Below are 26,155 nucleotides of genomic sequence, written 5' to 3'. Positions count from 1 at the left end.
AATTTATTTTTCCAGCCAGCAACTGGCTTTCTCATGAAAGCGGACCGAGCGGCTAATTAGCCACTGGATTGCTTTCAGAAGCGGAAGAAGGGGACGATTCCCTCCCCCTCCATTCGCTCGCCGGTGTTTCTGGGGCTTATAGTTTTTTCCGGCGCACCCCAGAAATGATCCGATGGGCCGTGCGGCCGAAGGTTCCCAGAGACCTGATCCCCTCTATGGTCTTGGAGGACCGGAGCAAAGTCATGACATCACTTCTGGTCTAGGGCGGAAGTTTAAACTTTTTTTTTTTTTTTTTTTTTAAGCAAAAGATCAATTTTATTTTTTTTGATCTTTTGATTTTAAAGGTAAAAGGAGAGATTTGGGGTGTTACACACCTCAAATCTCTCCATAAAGAGGACCTATCATCCCTTATTTCTAGTACAAGGGATGTTTACATTCCTTGAAATAAGAATAAAAGTGATTACAATTTATTTGTTAAAAGGACAGTGTAAAAATAACAAAAATAAGAAAACAAACAAAAAATGTAAAGCACGCCATTCCTCCGTGCTCGTGCGCAGAAGCAAACGCATATGTCTGTCGCGCACGCATATGTAAACGGCGTTCGCACTATACATGTGAGGTATCGCCGCGAACGTTAGCGCGAGAGCAATAATTCTAGTGCTAGACTTCATATGTAACTCTATACAGGTAACCTGTAAACATTTTTAAAGGGTCGCCTATGGAGATTTTTAAGCATTGTAGTTTGTCGCCATGTCATGACCGTGTGCCATTTTAAAGTGTGACATGTTTGGTATCTATTTATTCATCTTTTATATATATATATATATATATATATATATATATATATATATATATATATATTAAAAAAGTTAAAATCTGAGTATATATTGTGTTTATTTTTTAATAAAGCATATTTAAAAAAAAAATTGAATTGCATTTTAAAAACCGCTGCGCAAATACCGTGTGACATAAAAAATTACAACAAATCACCTTTTTATTCTCCAGGGTCTCTGCTAAAACAATACATAATGTTTGGGGGTTATAAATAATCTAGCAAAAAAATACTGATTTAAACTTGTAAATAAAAAGTGCCAGAAAAAGCCGGGTCAGCAAGTGGTTAACAGAAGTGAAATATTTGTTGTGGGTGGAGGGGAGCTTTAAATATAAATATTCCGCAGGCAGCTGTTATCAAGGTGAAGGTGAGCTTTAATGAATTCCAATATGGGAGAAATAATTTTGAAGTAATGGATAACATGGTGGCATTCCATTGGCTGTACACTGAGAAGGAAATATGGCCGCCAATAGGCCTCCAATTTCCAGCATGTAATGAGGATGTATTTGTAAATGATGACGCTGCGTTCCTGGAAGGAAAACGAATGGCGGAGAGAGGAAAGGATAATACAAGTCATCTGTCCCGATAGAGATGAGCCCGTACAATCTCATCACCATATATCATCCTATCAGAGCTCCCCGTCACCTACACCGCTATCAGCACTGTCCCCGCCACTTCATCCTGTTTATAATTGCTGATGAGAGGTAATAAGGGCGCCATGGCTCAGCGCCTGTCCGATACACTTCACTGGAAGCCTATTAGGTAATAACTTTTATTTACCATCGCCTCCCTTTCATTACGATGGCGCTTAGCGCACATCGGGGGCCGCAGAGGGGTCACGTCACACTTCGATGTGGCTGGAGGTTTAATAGGGGACAATTTCAGAAAGGTCGGTGCAGCCGCCCCTGAGAGACAGCGAGCTACGTGACATCCAACTACAATGTACGGGACAGCCTGACGCATCAAAAGTATAGACTGATATCCTTCAAACACAACCGTCATTTAAAATAGTAAATGCAATAATCAGAACCTTAAAGAGCAACTTTTCCACCCCAGAACCACCCTGGAATTATTCTTCAGGTCCCAGAGAACCCCTACTAAAATGAAATAATCAGGGCAAGGATGTCCCTTACATTGGTGATCAGTGAGAAGAATGTCCCTTACATTGGTGATCAGTGAGAAGAATGCTCCTTACATTGGTGATCAGTGAGAAGAATGTTCCTTACATTGGTGATCAGTGGGAAGAATGTTCCTTACATTGGTGATCAGTGAGAAGAATGTTCCTTACATTGGTGATCAGTGGGAAGAATGTTCCTTACATTGGTGATCAGTGAGAAGAATGTTCCTTACATTGGTGATCAGTGAGAAGAATGTCCCTTACATTGGTGATCAGTGAGAAGAATGTTCCTTACATTGGTGATCAGTGAGAAGAATGTTCCTTACATTGGTGATCAGTGGGAAGAATGTCCCTTACATTGGTGATCAGTGAGAAGAATGTCCCTTACATTGGTGATCAGTGAGAAGAATGTCCCTTACATTGGTGATCAGTGAGAAGAATGTTCCTTACATTGGTGATCAGTGAGAAGAATGTTCCTTACATTGGTGATCAGTGAGAAGAATGTTCCTTACATTGGTGATCAGTGAGAAGAATGTTCCTTACATTGGTGATCAGTGAGAAGAATGTCCCTTACATTGGTGATCAGTGAGAAGAATGTTCCTTACATTGGTGATCAGTGGGAAGAATGTTCCTTACATTGGTGATCAGTGGGAAGAATGTTCCTTACATTGGTGATCAGTGAGAAGAATGTTCCTTACATTGGTGATCTGTGAGAAGAATGCTCCTTACATTGGTGATCAGTGAGAAGAATGTCCCTTACATTGGTGACCAGTGGGAAGAATGTTCCTTACATTGGTGATCAGTAGGAAGAATGTCCCTTACATTGGTGATCAGTGAGAAGAATGTCCCTTACATTGGTGACCAGTGGGAAGAATGTTCCTTACATTGGTGATCAGTAGGAAGAATGTCCCTTACATTGGTGATCAGTGGGAAGAATGTTCCTTACATTGGTGATCAGTGAGAAGAATGTCCCTTACATTGGTGATCAGTGAGAAGAATGTTCCTTACATTGATGATCAGTGGGAAGAATGTTCCTTACATTGGTGATCAGTGAGAAGAATGTTCCTTACATTGGTGATCAGTGAGAAGAATGTTCCTTACATTGGTGATCAGTGAGAAGAATGCCCCTTACATTGGTGATCAGTGAGAAGAATGTCCCTTACATTGGTGATCAGTGAGAAGAATGTTCCTTACATTGGTGATCAGTGAGAAGAATGTTCCTTACATTGGTGATCAGTGAGAAGAATGTTCCTTACATTGGTGATCAGTGAGAAGAATTTTCCTTACATTGGTGATCTGTGAGAAGAATGTTCCTTACATTGGTGATCAGTGAGAAGAATGTTCCTTACATTGGTGATCAGTGAGAAGAATGTTCCTTACATTGGTGATCAGTGAGAAGAATGTTCCTTACATTGGTGATCAGTGAGAAGAATGTTCCTTACATTGGTGATCAGTGAGAAGAATGTTCCTTACATTGGTGATCAGTGAGAAGAATGTTCCTTACATTGGTGATCAGTGAGAAGAATTTTCCTTACATTGGTGATCTGTGAGAAGAATGTTCCTTACATTGGTGATCAGTGAGAAGAATGTTCCTTACATTGGTGATCAGTGAGAAGAATGTTCCTTACATTGGTGATCAGTGAGAAGAATGTTCCTTACATTGGTGATCAGTGAGAAGAATGTTCCTTACATTGGTGATCAGTGAGAAGAATGTTCCTTACATTGGTGATCTGTGGGAAGAATGTTCCTTACATTGGTGATCAGTGAGAAGAATGCCCCTTAGATTGGTGGTCAGTGGGAGACTTTGCATCTCTATGTACCTCCTAACAACTTTATTCGACTTCTGGGGCTTTCATTAAAATAAGACTCGGAAACAGGGCCAAAACGTTGTCACCCTAAAACACAAAGGGCTTCCCATCTTATGTAGAAGATCCTAAGTTACTCTTCGCTCAAATAGAGGTTTGAAGGCATGGAACTTGTGAATAAGAAATAGGAAGCGCTAATAGAATATTTCACCATTTAAAGAAAAATAAAAAAAAAACATTATGAATAGTTGAAGCATATTATATCACAAAAAAAACTTCACTCAATAGTAAGTCCTTATTAGTGAGAAAAATGTTAGCAAGATGCCTGCTTTGAAAAAGAGTTATTCAGACTCAATAATTATGGCAAAAGTTCATATCCAGGATATGTTGAATTGGAGATCATTAGTTGAAAAACTTTCCGTGAGTTAGTGCCCAATCCTTCACCATACTAAAAATACTCAATGTGAGCAGATGAATGGGCTGCTTACCAGATATATTTGACTTCTTTAATGAAAAAGAAAGTCAAATATCGCTTTGGCAGGATAATGCCTGCTCGCATGTGGAGAAGCTGAGAGATGCACAGGGACCTTCTCCTCAGGGTATAAGGCAGGATATGTAAAGACAATCAAAGAATAACCATAGCGTAATAACGTTTATTAAAAGGCATGTTAAAAAATAGCCAAATGGCTCCCTACTTAAAAAGTGCCAGACCCGACACTGGGGCTGCGAGCTAGACGCGTGGAGATAGCTGAATTTGTGCCGCATTCACCTCCGTGGCGGGCGTGCGTTCCACCCACTGCTGCAGACAACCAGAGACCCGGATCTGACGTAGGATACAGTGTGACCAGGTACCGCCTCGATGTACGTTTCGTGATTACGTCTTCAGGAGGCGACTGAGGAGGAGGTCCCTGTGCATCTCTCAGCTTCTCCACATGCGAGCAAGCATTATCCTGCCAAAGTGATATTTGACTTTCTTTTTCAATAAAGAAGTCAAATATATCTGGTAAGCAGCCCATTCATCTGCTCACGTTGGGTATTTTTAGTATGGTGAAGGATTGGGCACTAACTCACAGAAAGTTTTTAATATAACTAATTATAACTAATGATCACCAATTCAACATATCCTGGATATGAACTTTTGCCATAATTATTGAGTCTGAATAACTCTTTTTCAAAGCACGCATCTTGCTAACATTTTTCTCACTAATAAGGACTTACTATTGAGTGAAGTTTCTTTTTGTGATATAATATGCTTCAACTATTCATAATGTATTTTTCTTATTTTTATTTATATGGTGAAATATTCTATTAGCGCTTCCTATTTCCTATTCACAAATTGCAGAGTGTTTTCTTCACTTTTCTAGGAAAGCAGCTTTTTTTTGTAATTTATATATTTTTTATATTTATATATTTAATTTAGTGGCGCAGAGTTTTTTCTTTCTTTTATTTGAAGGCATGGAACGTTTGTTTCCTTTCCTTTGAATATCCTCCGTTCCTGATCTCGACAACTTTTCCACCAATGGCGATACATGGAGTGGCCGACTTTGGAATACCGGCGGCTCAGGCATTACATAGCGGTAATATTTCCTGTGAACACACATCATTTGTCTTTTTGAATTACAGATCCGCCGATGCTGTCAAAGAACAAGATTAGCCGGTTTCTCCGGGAAAAGTCGCAAATTTGCGTGGCAGTCTGGCATGTTGGTGTTTCTGCCTCGGAGACCCTCAAATCACATCAGGGGTAATGGTGTGTTTTGGAAACGTTTCCGGCCCCTTGCATCAACATCTGACAGTAAAACTCGGCTTTACATCAAGTAAGGAATACAGCATGTAATATACGGCTACCGAGCGTGGCGCGTCAGCCTGAGACACCGCAGGATCTACGATCACAGCTCCGCAAGGAAGCTAGCTGGACATTGTTTACTATATAAACACAGCAGGTAAAATAAGTATTGAACACGTCACCAATTTTCTAGGTAAATATATTTCTAAAGGTGCTATTGACATGAAATTGTCGGTAACAACCCATGCAATCCATACATACAAAGACACCAAAACAAATAAGTTCAGAAATGAAGTTCTGTGTACCAGTGCACAAAGCAAAGTCCAAAAAGACATGAATGAGTGAGTTTGGGGTGGAGAAACTTGACTGTTCTGCACCTGAACCTGATAGAACACCTTTGGGATGAATTAGAGACTGTGAACCAGGCCTTCCTGTCCAACATCACTGCCTGACCTCACAAATGCTCTTCTGGAAGAACAGTCGAACATTCCCATAGACACACTCCTAAACCTTGTGGACAGCCTTCCTAGAAGAGCTGAAGCTGTTATAACTGCAAAGGGTGGGCCAACTCAATATTGAACCCTGCAGACTAAGACTGGGATGTCATTAATGGTCATGTGTCCCAATACTTTTGACAATACAGTATTAAAGGTGCTATTGACTAGGGATGGGCCGAACGGACCCCTGTTCGGTTCGCACCAGAACTTCAAAACACCGCAAAAGTTTGGACCTGAAAAATGAACCCCATTAAAGTCAATGGAACCCGAACGTCAAAAAATCAAAAGTGCCCATTTTGAAGGCTTATTTTCAAGTAATTGGGCATACAAAGGTTATAGGGGTCCGGGTCCTGCCCTGGGGGACATGTATCAATAAAAAAAAAAAAAGTTTGTGAAAAACGTCATTTTTAAATGAGCAGTGATTTTTTGATTTTTAAAGTGAAAGCCTAAAAATGAAAAATTCCTTCCAATATAGTGCTTGGGGGGTCCCCTTAGTCTACATGTAAAGTGGCAGATCTGTACCATGTCTAGAATCTGCTGCAGCAATAATTGAATTTATAAAGCCAAAAAAAAAATGAAATTTTCCCTGCAAGCTGCCTTTGTTTTGCTCAGCAACAGCTGGGGAGCCAGTGTATATGATGAGGCCACAATGTAGTGCACTGGGAACAAGATTAGAGATTTTCTGGATACATTCTGGTGTCACTTTGACTTTGGATAGAAGTAACGGGTGCGTAAAAATTGGTCTTTGGGTGTTGGGGGCGCCTTCCCACCGTAACCCTATAGAGATACTCTTGATGAAAGCAAGAACTGGCCTTGCTGTAAAAAAATTGCAATGATATGCATCTGTCAAACAGGTGCTGAAAAATTGGCCTTTGGGTGTTAATTGTGGTGTTAATCAGCCATTGGCGTGGGGAAAAAAAGCTGAGGCGGCCTGAACCTGTCGTTGTGCCGTATTCGCACAGGTACTCGTTGACGGCCCTCTGCTGCATGTATAGCCGCTGCAGCACTGACAACGTCGAGTTCCACCTGGTGGGCATGTCACAAATCAGGCGGTTCACGGCCAGGCGGATTTCCCGCTGAATTTCAGCCAACTGAGCACTGGCTGTGTATGACCACCTGAAATGGCTACAGACTCTTCTGGCCAGCTTTAGCACATCTTGCAACCCTGGGTACGTATTTAGGAAACGCTGCACCACTAATTTGAGGACATGTGCCAGGCATGGCACATATGTCAACTTTCCCTGTCTAAGGGCGGACAGGAGGTTTGATCCATTGTCGCACACCACCACTCCTGGCTCCAGCTGGCATGGTGTGAACCACCTGTGGGCCTGTCCCTGCAGAGCTGCAAGAATCTCTGCTCTGGTGTGATTCTTGTCCCCTAAACACACCAGCTGAAGCACCGCATGGCACCTTTTAGCCTGACTCTGGGAATAGCCCTTTAAACGCTTAGGGGGTACCTGATGTTCACAGGACAAATCTGCAGAGGAGGGCATAGAGGTGGAGGAGGGGGTAGAGCTCACAGGCCTGGCATCATCACCACCAGCTGTATGGAGACGTGGAGGCACAACAAGCTGCAGTCCTGCCCTGCATCCTTTTGAGTTGCAAGCAGCCTTACCCAGTGTACTGTGAACAACATATATTGTCCCTGTTCATGCTTGCTGGACCACGTGTCAGCAGTAAGGTGGATTTTACGGCTGACTGCCTTGCCCAATGATGTCAGAACATTCCCTTTCAGGTGATGGTAGAGAGATGGAACGGGCTTGCGCGAAAAGTAGTAGCGACTGGGAACCTGCCATTGTGGTACAGCACATTGTGCGAATTCACGGAAGGGGGCAGAATCCACCAGGCTGAAAGGCAGAAGTTGGAGAGCCAACAGCTTTGACAAGCTTGCATTCAGGCGTTGGGCATGTGGGTGGCAGGGACTGTATTTTTTTCTGCTGCAGCCGATGGGGACAGAGAAATTTGCCGGGTACTGCCTACAGCTGGTGGTGTGCTGCTGGCAGATGTGCTGCTAGGACCTGGGACACCCTGTACTATACCATCATCCCTGTCAGTGGAAGCTGCTGAGAGGTAATGACTCAGTATAGCAGGGGCAGACTGAAGTTGGTAAGGAGGAGGAGGAGGGACAGATTTGTGCCCCTTTTGTGTGGCTTTTAGGTGCTCTTGCCAACGGGCTGAGTGGTTGAAAATGCCTTGTTAAGCATGTGGTACCCAAATGGTTGGTGTTTATGCCACATTTGATGCCCCTGAGACACAGTTTGCAGATAGCAACAGTGCGATTTGCTGCAGATGTGCTGAAAAAGGCTCAGGCAGCTGAGCTTTAGGGAGTGGGCCGGGAGATAACAGCTGCAGAATGTGATGGAATAGGGTGGCTGCTCTCTACTGTTTCTTGATGTCTGCCTCCTTGGGGTTGTGCCGTCTCACCTTCAGTTTCCTCCTCTGCTCTATCTGGCACCCAAGTCACATCAGTGACCTCATAATCATCATCATCTCCTCCATCTTCATCATTACCACTGGAGACAACTTGGCAATACGCTGCGGCTTGGGGAACATGAATGCCAATTTGTCTACCAGTGTTCTCCCCTCTCTCTAGGCTCATGTCCCTGTCATCCTCAACCTCAGAATCAACATCTGAGTCCAGTAATGGCTGGGCATCAGAGTAACTTCTGCTCTCCGCCCCCTTTTTTCTGAATTCTCAGACAAGCTTTATAAATTCTGCATTTTGAATGGCTGTAGAGAAGCCTCTCTCTAGGCTCATGTTCCTGTCATCCTCAACCTCAGAACCAACATCTGAATCCAGTAATGGCTGGGCATCAGACTAAGTTCCGCTCTCTGCCCCTTTTTTCTGAATTCTCAGACAAGCTTTATAAATTCTGCATTTTGAATGGCTGTAGAGAAGAGAAGACTGCAGATAAACAGGTGCAACTTATGTAGGAGGATTTGTTTCATCTCCGTGTATCACCTGAGGCCGGCCACTTTACTTTGTATATGGAAGGGTTTACAACCACTTTAAGTCTAAATTCAATCAAACAAAAGGAGCCGGCTTCGCCTCTTACCTGTGTCGCAGGATCTTTTGGTCGGCGTAGTTAAAGAGACATGAACTGTGTCTGTGCAGGGCCCACCTGAAACCAAGAGACACAAGTCAATACGGAGTCAACACAGACTGATCAATATACCATTTGTCAATCACATTTAGTTTGCCTAAAAAGGAACAGTAGTCTATTTTTATTTATTTTTTTTTTAAATTTGTGCATTTTTTTATGCTACAATAAAAATAAATAATCAAAATAAAATAAAGATTTTAAATATTAATGGTAAAAAAGTTAGAAAAAAAATTGAATAATAGCTGATAGAAATAAGGGGGGATTTTTGGACTTTAGATGAAGCACAATAAAGTGCCTCCAGCCCTAGTTCAAGTAGACAAAAAAGGGGGGAATTTGGGACTTTAAATGAGGCTATTGAAATTGTGGAGGTAAAAATGGTTGTAAAATATTTTATTTGTGACATAGATATAAAACAAGTGGAAAAGTACCGTAATTTCATACATATAACATGCACAAGGCATGAGCATCATGGATAAATGAATGCATACATATTGGCTTGACAGCACATAATCATAACAAATAAATATGGTAATTGATATAAACACATATACACATATATATATATATATATATATATATATATATATATATACACACACATATACACACACATACACACATGTCTAAAAGCGGCATTCGGCAAATTGATGAGAGGTATAAAAAGTCTTTGAACATGATTAATTGTAAATATAGTGCATAGTATCTTCCTATTGATAGGCATGTAGATGCATCCTAAATTTCCGACGCGTTTCGTGTAAAAAAACACTTCCTCAGGGGGCGGATGCTACAAGTTGTCTAAAAAGGAACAAAGTATAATTAATCTAGTGTGATACTGAGCACAACAGGGAAAGGCAAATTGCCAATCCTGAGTACTTACATGAGATAAAATAACACGATGTATGATGGATATGGGGCACAGGGCCAAGGGGTTGCCTCTCCCGGGAGCTGAGGTAGTATTGAGCCGCGAGGTAGCAGGGTGTAACACACTGAACATCCACTGGACACAGATTGCCAATTTCCTTAATGTATCAGAGTGATAAACATGAGTAGTGACCACCGAGTATAATAATAGCTGAGAGGGAGAAGGGGTGGTAGGAGTGAATTAGGGCTGATTATGATGGTTCACTAAGGATTTTAAAGGTTATATATAATAATAAATAATATATAAAATTTTTTTTTTTTTTACTTATAAGTTTTCTTTAAAGCAGAGCTTCACTCAAAAAGTGAAGTCCCGCTGGTTCGTAGCCTGTCCCAGGAGGCTGCAGGATCGTTCACAGAGCGCTGCGCGAGCTTGTGCATGCACAGTGGGAGGGAAGGCTTCCATATCCAAGGTGGCAGCGCCAAGAACCTGCAGCAGTAAGAAGAACCGGATGTGGGAAGACAACACTGGTCTCTAGGCACTGGTAAGTACCCCCCCCCCCCCCCCCAAAAAAAAGTTCCTTTTTGATGCCATATGCAGATCGAGGTTTGTACCTTTGATCTACAGTACATGTATAATACAGGATTTATATAGCGCCAACAGTTTGCGCAGCACTTTACAGTATACTTACAATACAAATAGATACAGGAAGGATCAGAGGGCCCTGCTCGTTAGAGCTTACAATCTAGAATCAATAGACTGTTACATTGTATTTACTCAATAACTGCAAATATCATTTTACAGGAGGTTACATTTTGACAGGCAATCCTGCTGTTTAACCACTTGAGGTCCGGGCCATAGCCAAATGATGGCCACAGCGTGGACCTCAATTTCCGAGAGGCCGTCATGGGACGTCCTCCCCTGTGCACGCGCCCCACGCGCACCCTGCAGGGTGTGGTGCGGGCGCTGTGATCATAAAGTCATGGAGACTCGGATGATCACAGATCCGAGTAAGGGGCCGATCCCGGCCCCTTACCATGTGATCAGCTATCAGCCAATGACAGCTGATCACATGATGTAAACAAAAGCTCGGTAATCGGTTTTGTTTTCTCCTCACGCTGAAAAAAAAGCCGATCACCGGCTTATGTTAAAGGGACATCGGTCCCGAAGAGGAAGGAGGCACATATGCCTCATCTGAGCCTACCAGTGCCATCTGTCATTGCCACCTGCCAGTGCCCAGCAGTGCCACCTATGAATGACCACAAGTGCCACCTATGAATGCCCACAAGTGCCTCCTATCAATGCCCACAAGTGCCTCCTATCAATGCCCACCAGTGGTGCCAATCAGTGCCACCTAGCAGTGCTGCCATCAGTGTAAGCAATCTGTGCCCATTACTGCCACCCATCAGTGCCCATCACTGCCACCCATCAGTGCCCATCACTACTACCTATCGGTGCCCATCAGCGTACATCAATAAAAGAGAAAAATTACCTGTTAGCAAAATTTTATAATAAAATATAAAAAAATATATAAATTAAAAAAAAAAAAAAAATCGGTCCTTTTCAATTTTTTAAAGAAAAAATAAAAACCGCAGAGGTGATCAAATACCATCAAAAGAAAGCTCTATTTGTGGGGAAAAAAATGATAAAAATTTCATTTGTGTACAGTGTTGTATGACCGCGCAATTGACATTCAAAGTGTGACAGCGCTAAAAGCTGAAAATTGGTCTGGAAAGGAGGGGGGTTTAAGTGCCCAGTAAGCAAGTGGTTAAAGCAAAACAATTCCCGGCTGCCATTTTGACAGCCAGCAATAGAGAGAAGGGGAGAGGAACTGGGCATAAAAAAAATACATCCTGGAAACTTTGTGGGAGTTTTTAAGGACGTATCTCTTACATCTAAAATCCACAAGTAGTTAAAGTGGTAGTAAAGCCTTGGAAAAAAAATAAAAAATCCTGTCCATGCAAGTTGATGTCATAATGGGCAAGTATGCATGGCATACTAGCCTATTACGAAAGATTTACCTTAAAATGAAGCCCTCCAGGGGCACGCTGTCACCACTGACCGAGCTTCCATTTTTCACCCGGTCTTCTTTTCGGGTTTGCAGGGCTCCGGACACTTGAATGGGCGGAGCCGCGATGATGTCACTCCCATACATGAGCACAGGAGCCACAGCGCTCTAAAGGAACGACATACTCAGTATGCCCTCCCTTCAGAGCGCAACGTGCATGAGCCTGTGACGTCGCCGGTTGCAGAAATAGTGAATATCCCCTAAACGGTGCACTTTTAGGCTGGATTCACACCTATGGCAGTTTTAGTGCTTTTTGCATTTTGCAGATTTGCACTACAGAACGTGTTCCATAGGAAACCATGTTAAATGGACTGTAGTGCAAATCTGCAAAATGCAAAAAGCACTAAAACTGCATAGGTGTGAATCTAGCCTTAGGAGATATTCCTTGTTTTATTATATTTATATATATATATATATATATATATATATATATATATATATATATACACATATACATATATATGTTTATGCTTTATCTGTAGGTATCGTCAAGCGGTGTTTACTACCACTTTAAAAAAAGCGCTGAACCATTTACACCAATCTCTGTAGATTGTAGGGGTTTACAATCTATCTAATGGCTCCACCACACACACACACATGTACACACTATAGGGTCAGTCTGAGTGTCCACAGGACACAGCGGAAGACAGATCGATATACCAGGCAAGCCCTGGAACCATGACCAATCACAGAGATCACATGTCAAGAGCACCCAATGGCTTTCATTGGTAGCCATTCATACTGTTGTGCTCTCTGGGATTGGTCGTGGTGATCACATGGTACAGGGACCACAGCGGACCTGTACCATGTAACAGCTGTGGACAATCACTGCTATCACAATAGTACACTCCTAGATTGTAAGCTCTAATGAGCAGGGCCCTCTGATTCCTCCTGTATTGAATTGTATTGTACTTGTACTGTCTGCCCTAATGTTGTAAAGCGCTGCGTAAACTGTCGGCGCTATATAAATCTTGTATAATAATAATAATAATAGTACACAATGGCACATGAATGGATGCCATTCATAAAAATTATTGCTTATAACAGTGATCTGATCATTACTGTAATAAGCAATCATTTTTATGAATGGCATCTAAACAGTGATCAGATCATCATTGTAAAAAGCAATTATAGTGAAAAAATATTTTACAAAATTCTGATCACCTACCTATAGCAGTGCAGTGTAACTATGGTCACAGTATGAAAAAAAGATCGTAAAAATTTTTTTGTTTAAAAATTGTAAATTGTTAAAATTGAGAAAAAATGATATATTTTTTTTTACATACTGTCAATAGTCAGTATTCCTGATCACAGTCATATGCTGATGATGCTGTACTGCAATGGTGACAGTATGTTAAAAAAAAAAAAAAAAAGTGAAAAAAAAAAAATTGTATTTAATTTTTAAATGTTCCAAACAATTGTGACAAAAAATTACAGCTTCAAAAAAACTGACCATGCCTCTCAGTAAATAGTTTTGCACTGACTACCTTCTAAAAGGGGGGCATAAATACTATACACTGATTTGGGTTATTTTTACCCCCAAAAATGTAGCAGAATACATTTTGGCCTACATTTATGAAGAAAGATTATTATTATTTGCAAAATTTTACAACATTAACTAAGAAAAACTTTTCAGTGGTTTTTCGTTTATACAATGGGGGGAAAAAGTATTTGATCTCCTGCTGATTTAGTACATTTGTCTACTGACAAAGAAACGATCAGTCTATAATTTTAATGGTCGGTTTATTTTAACAGCGAGAGACAGAATAACAACAAAAATATCCAAAAGAACGTATTTAAAAAAAAAGTTATAAATTTGCATTTTAATGAGTGAAATAAGTATTTGAACCCCTTCGCAAAACATGACTTAGTAGTTGGTGGTAAAACCCTTGTTGGCGATCACAAAGGTGGGACGTTTCTTGTAGTTGGCCACCAGGTTTGCACACATCTCAGGAGGGATTTTGTCCTCTTTGCAGTTCTTCTCCGAGTCATTAAGGTTTCGAGGCTGATGTCTGGTAACTCGAACCTTCAGCTCCCTCCACATATTTTATTTGGGATTAAGGTCTGGAGACTGGCTAGGCCACTCCAGGACCTTAATGTGCTTTTTCTTGAGCCACTCCTTTGTTCCCTTGGCCGTGTGTTTTGGTTCTTTGTCATGCTGGAATACCCATCCATGAGCCATTTTTAATGTCCTGACGAGGGAAGGAGGTTCTCACCCAAGAATTGACGGTACATGGCCCCGTCCATCGTCCCTTTGATGCAGTGAAGTTTTTCTGTCGCCTTAGCAGAAAAACACCACCAAAGCATAATGTTTCCACCTCCATGTTGGATGGTGGGGATGGTGTTCTTGGGGTCATAGGCAGCATTCCTCCTCCTCCAAACACGGTGAGTTGAGTTGATGCCAAAGAGCTTGATTTGGGTCTCATCTGACCACAACACTTTCCCCCAGTTCTCCTCTGAATCATTCAGATGCTCATTAGTAAACTTCAGACGGACCTGTACATGTGATTTCCTGAGTAGGGGTACCTTGCGGGGGCTGCAGGATTTCAGTCTTCACGGTGTAGTATGTTACCGATTGTTTTCTTGGTGACTATGGTCCCAGCTGCCTTGAGATCATTGACAAGATTCTCCCGTGTAGTTCTGGGCTGATTCCTCACCGTTCTCATGATCATTGAAACTCCCTGAGCTGAGATCTTGTATGGAGCCCCAGACTGAGGGAGATTGACAGTTATTTTGTGTTTCTTCCATTTGTGAATAAATCGCACCAACTGTTGTCACCCTCCCACCAAGCTGCTTGGCGATGGTCTTGTAGCCCATTCCAGCCTTGTGTAGTTCTACAATCTTGTCCCCGACATCCTTGGACAGCTCTTTGGTCTTGGCCATGGTGGAGAGATTGGAATCTGATTGCTTCTGTGGACAGGTGTCTTTTATACAGGTAACAAGCTGAGATTAGAAGCACTCCCTTTAAAAGAGTGCTCCTAATCTCAGCTTGTTACCTGTATAGAAGACACTTGGGAGCCAGAAATCTTGCTGATTGATAGAGGATCAAATACTTATTTCACTCATTAAAATGCAAATCAATTTATAACTTTTTTGAAATGCAGTTTTCTGGATATTTTTGTTGTTATTCTGTCTCTCACTGTTAAAATAAATCGACCAATAAAATTAGAGACTGATCGTTTCTTTGTCAGTGGGCAAACATAAAAAAATCAGCGGAGGATCAGATACTTTTTTCCGTCACTGTATAATAAAAATATTTTTTTTAAAAACAGTGGTGATTTAATACAATTAACAGAAAGCTCTGTCTCAAAAAAAAAAAAAAAATGTCATATGTGTACAGTGTTGCATGATCGAGTAATTGTTATTAAGGGCTCATTTACACTTGCTTCGGCTTCAACACTCATTAACGGCTAGTTTACACTTGCTTCAAAACAAGGCTTCAGTCATGCTTTGTTAAAGCTCTCTCAACGCCAGTCAAAGCTCCTGTCACTAAATAAAATGGTTGGCTTACAGTCCTGTTTACACCTGCTTTTGCTTGGTGCTTCGATGAGGCTTCGGTGGAGCTTCGGTGAGGACGAGCTTTGCCTAATGCCCCGTACACACGGTCGGACATTGATCGGACATTCCGACAACAAAATCCATGGATTTTTTCCGACGGATGTTGGCTCAAACTTGTCTTGCATACACACGGTCACACAAAGTTGTCGGAAAATCCGATCGTTCTGAACGCGGTGACGTAAAACACGTACGTCGGGACTATAAACGGGGCAGTAGCCAATAGCTTTCATCTCTTTATTTATTCCGAGCATGCGTGGCACTTTGTCCGTCGGATTTGTGTACACACGATCGGAATTTCCGACAACGGATTTTGTTGTCGGAAAATTTTATCTCCTGCTCTCCAACTTTGTGTGTCGGAAAATCCGATGGAAAATGTGTGATGGAGCCCACACACGGTCGGAATTTCCGACAACACGCTCCGATCAGACATTTTCCATTGGAAAATCCGACCGTGTGTACGGGGCAATAGACTTCTATGGAGGCTTTGAAGATGCTTTGAAGCACCACTAAAGCTACATGGGGTATAATCTTTGAAGTGAAGCAAAGCAAAGTAAAGCAAAAGCAAAGTGTAAACAGGACTATAAGCTAACCATTTTATTTAGTGGGGCTTCAAGCAAGCTTTGTCATAGACTTTTATGGAGGCTTTGAAGCACCACTGAAGCTACATGAGGTATAATTTTTGAAGCGAAGCCGAAGCAAAGCAAAAGCAAGGTGTAAACAGGACTGTAAGCTAACCATTTTATTTAGTGACAGGAGCTTTGACTGGCGTTCAGAGAACTTTAACAAAGCCTGTCCGAAGCCTTGTTTTGAAGCAAGTGTAAACTAGCCATTAATGTGTGTTGATGCCGAAGCAAGTGTAAATGAGCCCTTAGTGATGCTTCAAAGCGTCTTCAAAGCCTCCATAGAAGTCTATGGCAAAGCTCGCCTGAAGCCCCACCGAATCTCCACCAAAGCCCCATCGAAGCTCCACCAAAGCTTCATCAAAGCCCCACCGAAGCCTCATTGAAGCCTCACAGAAGCCTCATCGAAGCCCCACCGAAGCCCCACCGAAGCCTCATCGAAGCCCCACCGAAGCCTCATCGAAGCCCCACCGAAGCTTCATCGAAGCCCCCCCGAAGCCTCATCGAAGCTCCACGAAAGCTTCATCAAAGCCCCACCGAAGCCTCATTGAAGCCTCATCGAAGCCCCACCGAAGCCTCATCGAAGCACCAAGCAAATGCAAGGTGTAAACAGGACTGTAAGCTAACCATTTTATTTAGTGACAGGAGCTTTGACTGGCATTGAGAGAGCATTAACAAAGCATGACTGAAGCCTTGTTTTGAAGCAGGTGTAAATGAGCCCTTAAAGTGTGACAGGGCCGAAAGCTGAAAAATTGGCCTGGCAGGGAAGGGGGTGAAAGCACTCGGTATTGAAGGGGTTAAAGACACCACCAGTGTAATTAAGTATGGAAGCTGCGCTTAGGACAAAACGTATAGGTATGCAGCCCCCCTAAAGGAGTTTCCCTGAGGATCCTCCACAGAGTAATGGGATATAAATTAAAAGGGGTGTGGCGCTCCCTACGGGGTAGTGTAAGGGAGGGGGACGGGGTTGTCTGATGGGTTGTATTATATCCAAAGGTGATATCCCCCAATCATAAACCTAGTAAGGTGCCTGAAACTAACAAAAATTATATATACAACAAAATTAATTAAACAAGAACGATCTTCAGTGATTGTGTGCAAATACAAGAATGCCTTATATGTAAGGGATGTGTGCTGAGACCCCTACATCTGTGATAAGTCTGCACCATACATCACCACAAGTGAAATGAGTATAATCCAAACTATAAACGTAAAAAATTCAAACATAGAGCACGTAATATGTGCTCTACCTATCCGGTACAAATATTACTAACCATATATTGTACTCTGCCTAAAATAGTGCCAAATGTTTTCACATTAGTGATCAAAGTCCAGTGAACAGGTGATTGCACCTCACCCTAATTAGTGCAAATATAAAACAATTAGTAATAGTCATAGTCGTTAAAGTGGTAAACTCTTCAAACACAGTATTTCAGGGGATTTTTCTTAGCGAGAGAAAATCGTGACAAAAGTGCTCTCAGATGGTTTCTGTGACTTTTGTGCTCCCCCTTTTGGGTCCCCACTCACCGAATCCAACAACCCCAAAAGGGGCAAACAGCATAGGGTATCTCGATCACGGTCAGCTCTCCACCACGATCATGTAGGGCATTCAGGTGGTTTCCGTACTGTTGGTTTAAGATATTCCCAATGGCTTCCCGGATCCACCAACCCCAAAAAGGGTAAGCTACATGGGGTATCACGGTCACGGTATCCTCTCCACCACAATCATACAAAGCATCCAGGGTAATTCCCGTAATGTTGAATTGAAGTATTCACATTGGCTCCCTCATGGAGAAAAAGAATAGAAGGCTCCCATGGTGTAGTAGGTAAAAGAAAGATTTTTATTCAATAAACCCCATACACACTCATTAGGAGTTAACATTAAAAAAACTAAAAACCTAAGCAAAATAGGCTATAATAGTAAACTAAAAAGATTACAGCAGTCTGCTATCGCTGGGTACAAGTACGTGCCTGAAAAAAACAACCCTATAAGGGAATGTCAGCATACCGCTGGTTGGAGCTGTTTGCACTCCACCTGCGTTCCAAGCAGAGTCCGTACCCGGAAGTGACGTAGCGTGCGTGGCGCCGTCGCACGCTACGTCACTTCCGGGTAGGGACTCTGCTTGGAACGCAGGTGGAGTGCAAACAGCTCCAACCAGCGGTACACTGACATTCCCTTATAGGGTTGTTTTTTTCAGGCACGTACTTGTACCCAGCGATAGCAGACTGCTGTAATCTTTTTAGTTTACTATTATAGCCTATTTTGCTTAGGTTTTTAGTTTTTTTAATGTTAACTCCTAATGAGTGTGTATGGGGTTTTTTGAATAAAAATCTTTCTTTTACCTACTACACCATGGGAGCCTTCTATTCTTTTTCTCCATGAGGGAGCCAATGTGAATACTTCAATTCAACATTACGGAAATTACCCTGGATGCTTTGTAGGATTGTGGTGGAGAGGATACCGTGACCGTGATACCCCATGTAGCTTACCCTTTTTGGGGTTGGTGGATCCGGGGAGCCATTGGGAATATCTTAAACCAACAGTACGGAAACCACCTGAATGCCCTACATGATCGTGGTGGAGAGCTGACCGTGATCGAGATACCCTATGCTGTTTGCCCCTTTTGGGGTTGTTGGATTCGGTGAGTGGGGACCCAAAAGGGGGAGCACAAAAGTCACAGAAACCATCTGAGAGCACTTTTGTCACGATTTTCTCTCGCTAAGAAAAATCCCCTGAAATACTGTGTTTGAAGAGTTTACCACTTTAAGGACTATGACTATTACTAATTGTTTTATATTTGCACTAATTAGGGTGAGGTGCAATCACCTGTTCACTGGACTTTGATCACTAATGTGAAAACATTTGGCACTATTTTAGGCAGAGTACAATATATGGTTAGTAATATTTGTACCGGATAGGTAGAGCACATATTACGTGCTCTATGTTTGAATTTTTTACGTTTATAGTTTGGATTATACTCATTTCACTTGTGGTGATGTATGGTGCAGACTTATCACAGATGTAGGGGTCTCAGCACACATCCCTTACATAAAAGACACCACCAGCACTATCAGGCAATAAGAAAGTCACTTGACACTATTTAAATGTTTTGTGAACACTGTAGAGCTTAATCCTCTCCAAGATAAGACAGAAAAAATGTCCTCACATAGACTGACGAGCAGGTTTTGGAGTATCCCCCCCCCCCCCCCGCCTTCCCCTTACTTTATCATAGTATACTACAGTATACATTTACAAGTGAGCTTCTGAATAGTTTGAACACATAAGTGACAGACCGAAGGTGTCTGATTTCACATGCAACCATTGTATATGCATCTGATAAACGCAGTAAGCAAACTGAGACTAGACAATGTTTATCCGCCGCCTCTGTAGCTCCCCGTTAAACAATCTGGCGGATTAGCAGGTCTCTGAAGCTTCTGAAATGAGAGAAACGCCAGATTTGTAATGCAAATTGCCTAATGAAGCAGCGGGAGGGCGCAGAGTTTATTTCTGGTAAGGAGACTGACGCCGTTCATTATTAATGTTCACGCTGTGCGATTCGCCAGGCCCTCCCTAAAGATAACCTCACCTGAATCTCCAATACTTCACCGCCGACAAGGGGACGGCAGCATTTATATCACCTAATTAATGAGGTTGAAATGGACTTGGGGGAGCCTAATTACCCAAAAACATGTGATTGGTGAGCACGAGAACGGCAGATATCATCACAGTGCCCACTTATGGAATAAGTCAAAAGATTTTATATAGCTAAAGGATGTAGAGGTCATACAGTGGTTCTTCAACTCAACTTTTAAGACCAGCATGTTCCTATGACTAATAAGGACCTCCTTCCTCCTGCTGGGGATCCCTCTAGTGATATAAAGTTCTATATAGACGAATCAGGACCTCCTTCCTCCCGCTGGTGATCCCTCTAGTTATATAAAGATCTATATAGACGAATCAGGACCTCCTTCCTACTGCTGATGACCCCTCCAGTGATTTAAAGATCTATATATGGAATCAGGATCTCTTTCCTCTGGCTGGTGAGCCCTCTAGTGATATAAAGATCTATATAGAGGAATCATTACCTCCTTCCTCCTGCTGGTGACCCCTCTAGTGATATAAAGATCTATATAGAGGAATCAGGACCTCCTTCCTCCTGCTGATGAGCCCTCCAGTGATATAAAGATCTATATATGGAATCAGGACCTCCTTCCTCCTGCTGATGAGCCCTCCAGTGATATAAAGATCTATATATGGAATCAGGACCTCCTTCCTCCTGCTGATGACCCCTCCAGTGATATAAAGATCTATATATGTAATCAGGACCTCCTTCCTCCTGCTGGTGACCCCTCTAGTGATATAAAGATCTATATAGAGGAATCAGGACCTCCTTCCTCCTGCTGATGACCCCTCCAGTGATGTAAAGATCTATATAAAGGAATCAGGACCTCCTTCCTCCTGCTGATGAGCCCTCCAGTGATATAAAGATCTATATATGGAATCAGGACCTCCTTCCTCCTGCTGATGACCCCTCTAGTGATATAAAGATCTATATAGAGGAATCAGGACCTCCTTCCTCCTGCTGATGACCCCTTAAGTGATGTAAAGATCTATATAAAGGAATCAGGACCTCCTTCCTCCTGCTGATGAGCCCTCCAGTGATATAAAGATCTATATATGGAATCAGGACCTCCTTCCTCCTGCTGATGAGCCCTCCAGTGATATAAAGATCTATATAGAGGAATCAGGACCTCCTTCCTCCTGCTGATGAGCCCTCCAGTGATATAAAGATCTATATATGGAATCAGGATCTCTTTCCTCTGGCTGGTGAGCCCTCTAGTGATGTAAAGATCTATATAGAGGAATCAGGACCTCCTTCCTCCTTCTGGAGGCCCCTCTAGTGACATAAAGATCTATATAAGGGAATCAGGACCTCCTTCCTTCTGCCGGTGACCCCTCTAGTGATATAAAGATCTATGTACAGGAATCAGGACCTTCTTCCTCTTACTAGCGATCCCTCCAGTGATAACTAAAGATCTATATAGAAGAACCAAGACCTCTTTTCTCTTGCTGGTGACTCCTCTAGTGATAATTAAAGATCTATATAGAGGAATCAGGACCTCCTTCCTTCTGCTGGTGACCCTTCTACGGATAATAAACTGAGGCCAGAGTGTAATTGGCAAAAATGGCTCCCTCAGAATGACTCTAGCCATTGGCACTACCCTGGTTTGGTCCATTTTTCAAAGTAAACTTTATCCTTTAAATCCGTGAAAAAATAGCAGTATTTTAGCACATTGTTTTCACATGTCATTATCATCAAACTGCTCTACAACCAGATATGACTGGGAAAGACTGTCTCTTCTCTGAAATGTCACTGAATATTTTACATGAACCTTATTTTAATGAATCAAAAAAGAAACAAAAAAAAAAAAAAAACAACTCTCTTTCTACCCGACTAGATGAAACTGACCATAAGGTTTATTAGTGTGTAGTTTATGGCACATATTTGTTATATAAAATGTTAAAATGTGTTTTTCTAAACATTTAAATGTTAAGTGCTCACAAGCAGAACACTTATCTGGGCCTAACCTTAAGAACGGCAGGGGCATTTATATTCCAATGGAAATTACTACATTTCTCCAACAGGGAGATTGCACAAGTGCTCAAAATTTGCTCTGAGGCTCAGAAGTTTAGAGCTGGGTCTAGGATGTTCACGGAAAATATTCTAATCTATTCAATGCAGATGTAGCAATAAAGACTAAATAAAAAGTATGGATGCTGGATATGGATCTGGTGTATCAGTAGATCTTTTATTGATCTGAAGATGAAACATTCAGCGTTTGGGAAACGTTGATCACAACACAACCAACAGAGAGAACATTGTGATATCAGATCAACTACCATTATCGAGAAAAGGCCAAAGAGTGCTCCATTCCCAGGAGAGGGTCAAAACTGTTCTAATGTATGGACAGGAAAAAAGAGATCTTGAAGAGAGCTCCCCTTCCAGAATAGATCGAAGAGAAGCTCCAAACCTAGGACAGGACCAAAGAGGGTTCAACAACCAGGACATGGCCAAGTAGAGTTTCCCTCCCAGGACGAGATCAATGAGAGCTCCTCTAACAGAATGGGACCGAGGACAGCTCCCCTCGCAGGATGGGACCAAAGAGAGCTACACTCACAGGATGGGACAGAGGAGAGGTCACAGGATGGAACCAAAGAGAGCTCCCCTTCCAGAACTGGACCAAAATCCCCTCCCACTTCAGGACTTAGGAGAGTTACCTGCCAGGATGGTAAACTCTTTTTTGGCTAAGAGCATCAAATAGTGCCAACGTGTATGGGGGAAAGGCCTCCCCCTTCTTCAGGGCTTGAGCAGTGGAGGTTATTATAATCACGATGAGATGCAATAGAAGACTTATGTTAGGGCTCAATAAAGAAGACTGTGAAATTTTGAACTGCCGGCAGGGTTTGCCCTATCACACTCACATACACACCAGACACCTCCCAGGTCCGGACTGAGTAGACTCCCCCCCAGGACAAGGCCAAATAATGCCCCTCTCCCAGATTAGGACCAAAGAATACCTCCCCCCTCAGGCTCCATGCACACTGGGCTTAAAAAAACTCCAGTTCCCTTGGCAGAACATAAGTACAAAGTTTCAGAGAGTTTTGCGTTTTTTTTTTCTGCCAGAAAGCTTCAATTAGAAACGCAAACCAGAAGGATTTTTTTTTCTTGCCTCTAAACGTTGAGCTCAAAATATGCCTGTAATCATCCTAATGTGCATGGACACATAGGATAACATTGAGCTGCTTCTTCAGGGCGAACACAAAACTCTTGTAGAAGCAGTGATTTTTAAGCCAGTGTGCATGGAGCCTTACAGGATGAAAAACAGGGGAGCTTCCATACCAGAACAGGACTGAAGGGTGCTCCCTTCACAGGATGGGACGGAGGAGAGTTCCCCTCCCAGGACAGGGCTGAGGAGAAGCCCCTCTCAGGATGGGACCAATGAGATTTCCCGTACCAAAATTGGACTGAAAAGAGCTCGCCTCCCAGGGTGGGACTAACAGACAGTTCCCCTCTCAGGATGAGATAAAGAGAGCTCCCTACCAGGGAAGGGGCTAAAGAAAGCTCCCTCCCCAGGATAGGACTGGAGAGAGCTTCACTTCCAGGACAGGACTAAACAAAATAAAATTTACAGAATGTGGTCAGGAAAAGTCAGGAGAACCCTATTTCCAGAAAAGAACCAAGGGAGTTTCAATGCCAGGACAAGATTAAGAAAATTATTACTTCTAGGCCTCACCAAAATAAGTATTTACAGGACATAACCAAGAAGTGCTTCACTTCTAGCACAAGAATCACAACATGAATCAAGCTAGGTGAGTCTTGCAGCATCACTACCTCGATCAGCCATTCTTAGCCAGGGTTCCTTAAGAGGTTACTAGGGGTTCCTTGAGCTTTGGCCGATTGACCTCCCATCTGATGGTGCCTTCATAGTTCCAGGGCCAAAGCTATTTGGCAAAACCGACAGCATGACCCAATTATGTTTTTAGCTGTCTGTAAGGGTGACATTCTGACCACCACTGTAAGGGCTGCGTTCTTGATACGGATCAAAATGTAGGTGGCCTTTTTTTCCCCATTGACTCCCAATTAACTGGTTTTAGGAAAGAGACCTGAAAATTATTTTAGGGGTTCCTCTGAGGTAAAAGGTTGAGAAAGGCTGACCTAGATCATGGGATCAAAGAGCATCAGACATAAAACCATCTAGGGCACAGTGGAGAACTACACTACAAAAATAGGATAAACTTCATTGTGGGTTTCAGTTTACAGGACAAGGCCACGAAGAGCGTCTATAAATGCACCAGAAAGTATTCTGTTCCTGAAAATCTACCTGAAAGGGTGAAACAAAACACCAAGTTCTGAAGGTCAGGAAATCCGCAGAAATGTTTCGGAATTTCTGAGATGGTGCCAAGCTGTGCTCCGCACTGGTATGCCTACAAATAACATCCGACACGCTGGGCCAGATATGTCACACACAAAAAATACAGACCTAGGGCCCAATCCAAAGAAAGCCCGGCGATGTTTGTTTATCCTATATCTTTCGTTAGCGTTCAAGCATCTCCTTCCAACGTGACACAGAGATGCTCCATACATCACCAAAATTGTCCCCCAAGATACACCACAAATAAAACGCTGACACTTTAATGTGATACACTCCACATTATATAGCCAAATTAATCCCTTTATTACATTTATTGACAAAGGCCACGAATATCCAGTCCTGCTCTTGGCTAAACAATGCAGCTGGAGCACCCCAGGATGGCATGCCGAGGAGAAGAGAATTTCTTCCAACGTTTATAAAATTAGTCTATAGACAAACTCTGTTCCCAAGGGGTCCTCGCAGTTTTGCAGGTCGGACTTTTCTCTCTTTTCTTTCTCGCAGTATTTTTAAGCCAGCCTGCAAATCAATTCTGGCCCCCATCCAGCGGGTCCATCGCTCCCCGCGTCACGTACGCGCTCTCAAGAGATCTTGTTAAGCCAACGGGCCAATTCAATGTATTCACCGCATAAGCGTGAAGCACAGATTTTACTGAGGACGGGTTAAGATAAATGGATAGCCTTAGTAACTGCTTCTCTGTTGCAGCTTTGATAATTGGATGGCGTTTCAAACAGGGAGACAAATTAAGGCTGCTGTTTAACAACGCCGGCGTAAGTCGACTCTTTCGGTACTGGGAATGCGAACAAGTATGACCTTCAACTAAAATATTTTCATTTAGCAGCTAGAACAAAGAGGGGGAAGAAGGCATCTGTTGTCTTACGCTTCGTTGTGTAGAAAGATTTAAAGCCTTTGTTTTAGGCTCTTGGAAGTTTTTTGTCGAAGAAGTGTTATGTAGGGATATGAACTTCATTGCAGGGAAAGCTTTATGTGCAGCTCTGTGACGCTGGATGGGCCAACTGGGGACATAGTAAAAGCTACCTCAACTGTGCAGAAGTCCTAAATTGTATTTTTAAAATGGGCCAATGCTAAAAGCTATATTAACAACGCTGGAGAACAACAAAAGGCTCCTCTGTGTCACTGCCAATGCCATATACCATTACCATGTGATGTGCAAACTTCCTGTACCCTCCCTTGCGGCAGTGGCAGCTGGTGTTCAAATTTTTGGGGGGCGAGGCTGACGGGGAATCGGGCAGCACATAAACCTGGCCCCCTCACTCACACTACCCCCCCCCTTCATGGGCTTACCTTATCCTTAGCTGTCAATCTTGATGACCCAGTGTTTGGGGAGACCAAGAAGCCCCCAGGTTGATGTTGTTGCTTGGCTCCGGGCGGCCTCCTCTTGCTGTTGTAGAGGTGCGGGTAGGAGGACGATGACAAGGTGGTGGTGATGGTGCTGAATCCAGGGTAGGGCTCCTGGAAGAGGCTGTTGCTGCCTCTCCACCTGCTGCTCCTCGCTGTACAGCTTGCGGAGGGAAGAGCCAGGGCCGTTGTTTGTCCTCCCAAACAGAAAGTGGGTCCTGAGACCGGATTGGCCTGGAGGAGAAGCAGGAAGACATTAGCGAATATTAATTCGCTAATGTCACACAACTGGGTGGGCTCTGGGCCCACCCTTTTTGAAGCCAATTAGAGCCATCTCCATGCATCCGGAGCCCTGCGTGGAGATTGGGGGGGGGGGGGGGCGGCACCCCTTACGAGCGGGCCGCCACTGCCTTATGGAGCCAAATACTTCATTTGTGTCTCATATGCTCCCCCTTCCAGACACTGCAGCTCACTGTGGTTTCAGCAAAGGCAGAACTGTGTATCCAGGGAAAGCAATGGGAAGGACTAAGTGTGGCCAGGTGCTGACTAATGAGTTGTTAGCTGTAACAATGTTGACAGCTACACCCTCTACAACACCTTCTCACTCCAAAGCAGACACAG

General features: G+C 42.8%; 1 protein-coding gene across 1 annotated transcript in view; it reads right to left on the bottom strand.

The window, feature by feature from the left end:
- The window catches only part of ZFAND3 (zinc finger AN1-type containing 3), a 208,370-nt gene that overhangs the window by 45,964 nt on the left and 136,251 nt on the right, over window positions 1–26,155 (bottom strand). The window contains exon 4 of the mRNA XM_073628748.1: window positions 9,091–9,156. Within this exon, the coding sequence (XP_073484849.1) occupies window positions 9,091–9,156 (66 nt within the window). The remainder of the gene's footprint in view (window positions 1–9,090; window positions 9,157–26,155) is intronic.

The sequence above is a fragment of the Aquarana catesbeiana genome, linkage group LG04 (assembly GCF_042186555.1).
Source record: "Aquarana catesbeiana isolate 2022-GZ linkage group LG04, ASM4218655v1, whole genome shotgun sequence".
Lineage (NCBI taxonomy): Eukaryota > Metazoa > Chordata > Amphibia > Anura > Ranidae > Aquarana > Aquarana catesbeiana.
The sequence above is the reverse complement of the archived record's forward strand: the minus strand, read 5'-3'. Positions and strand labels throughout refer to the sequence as shown.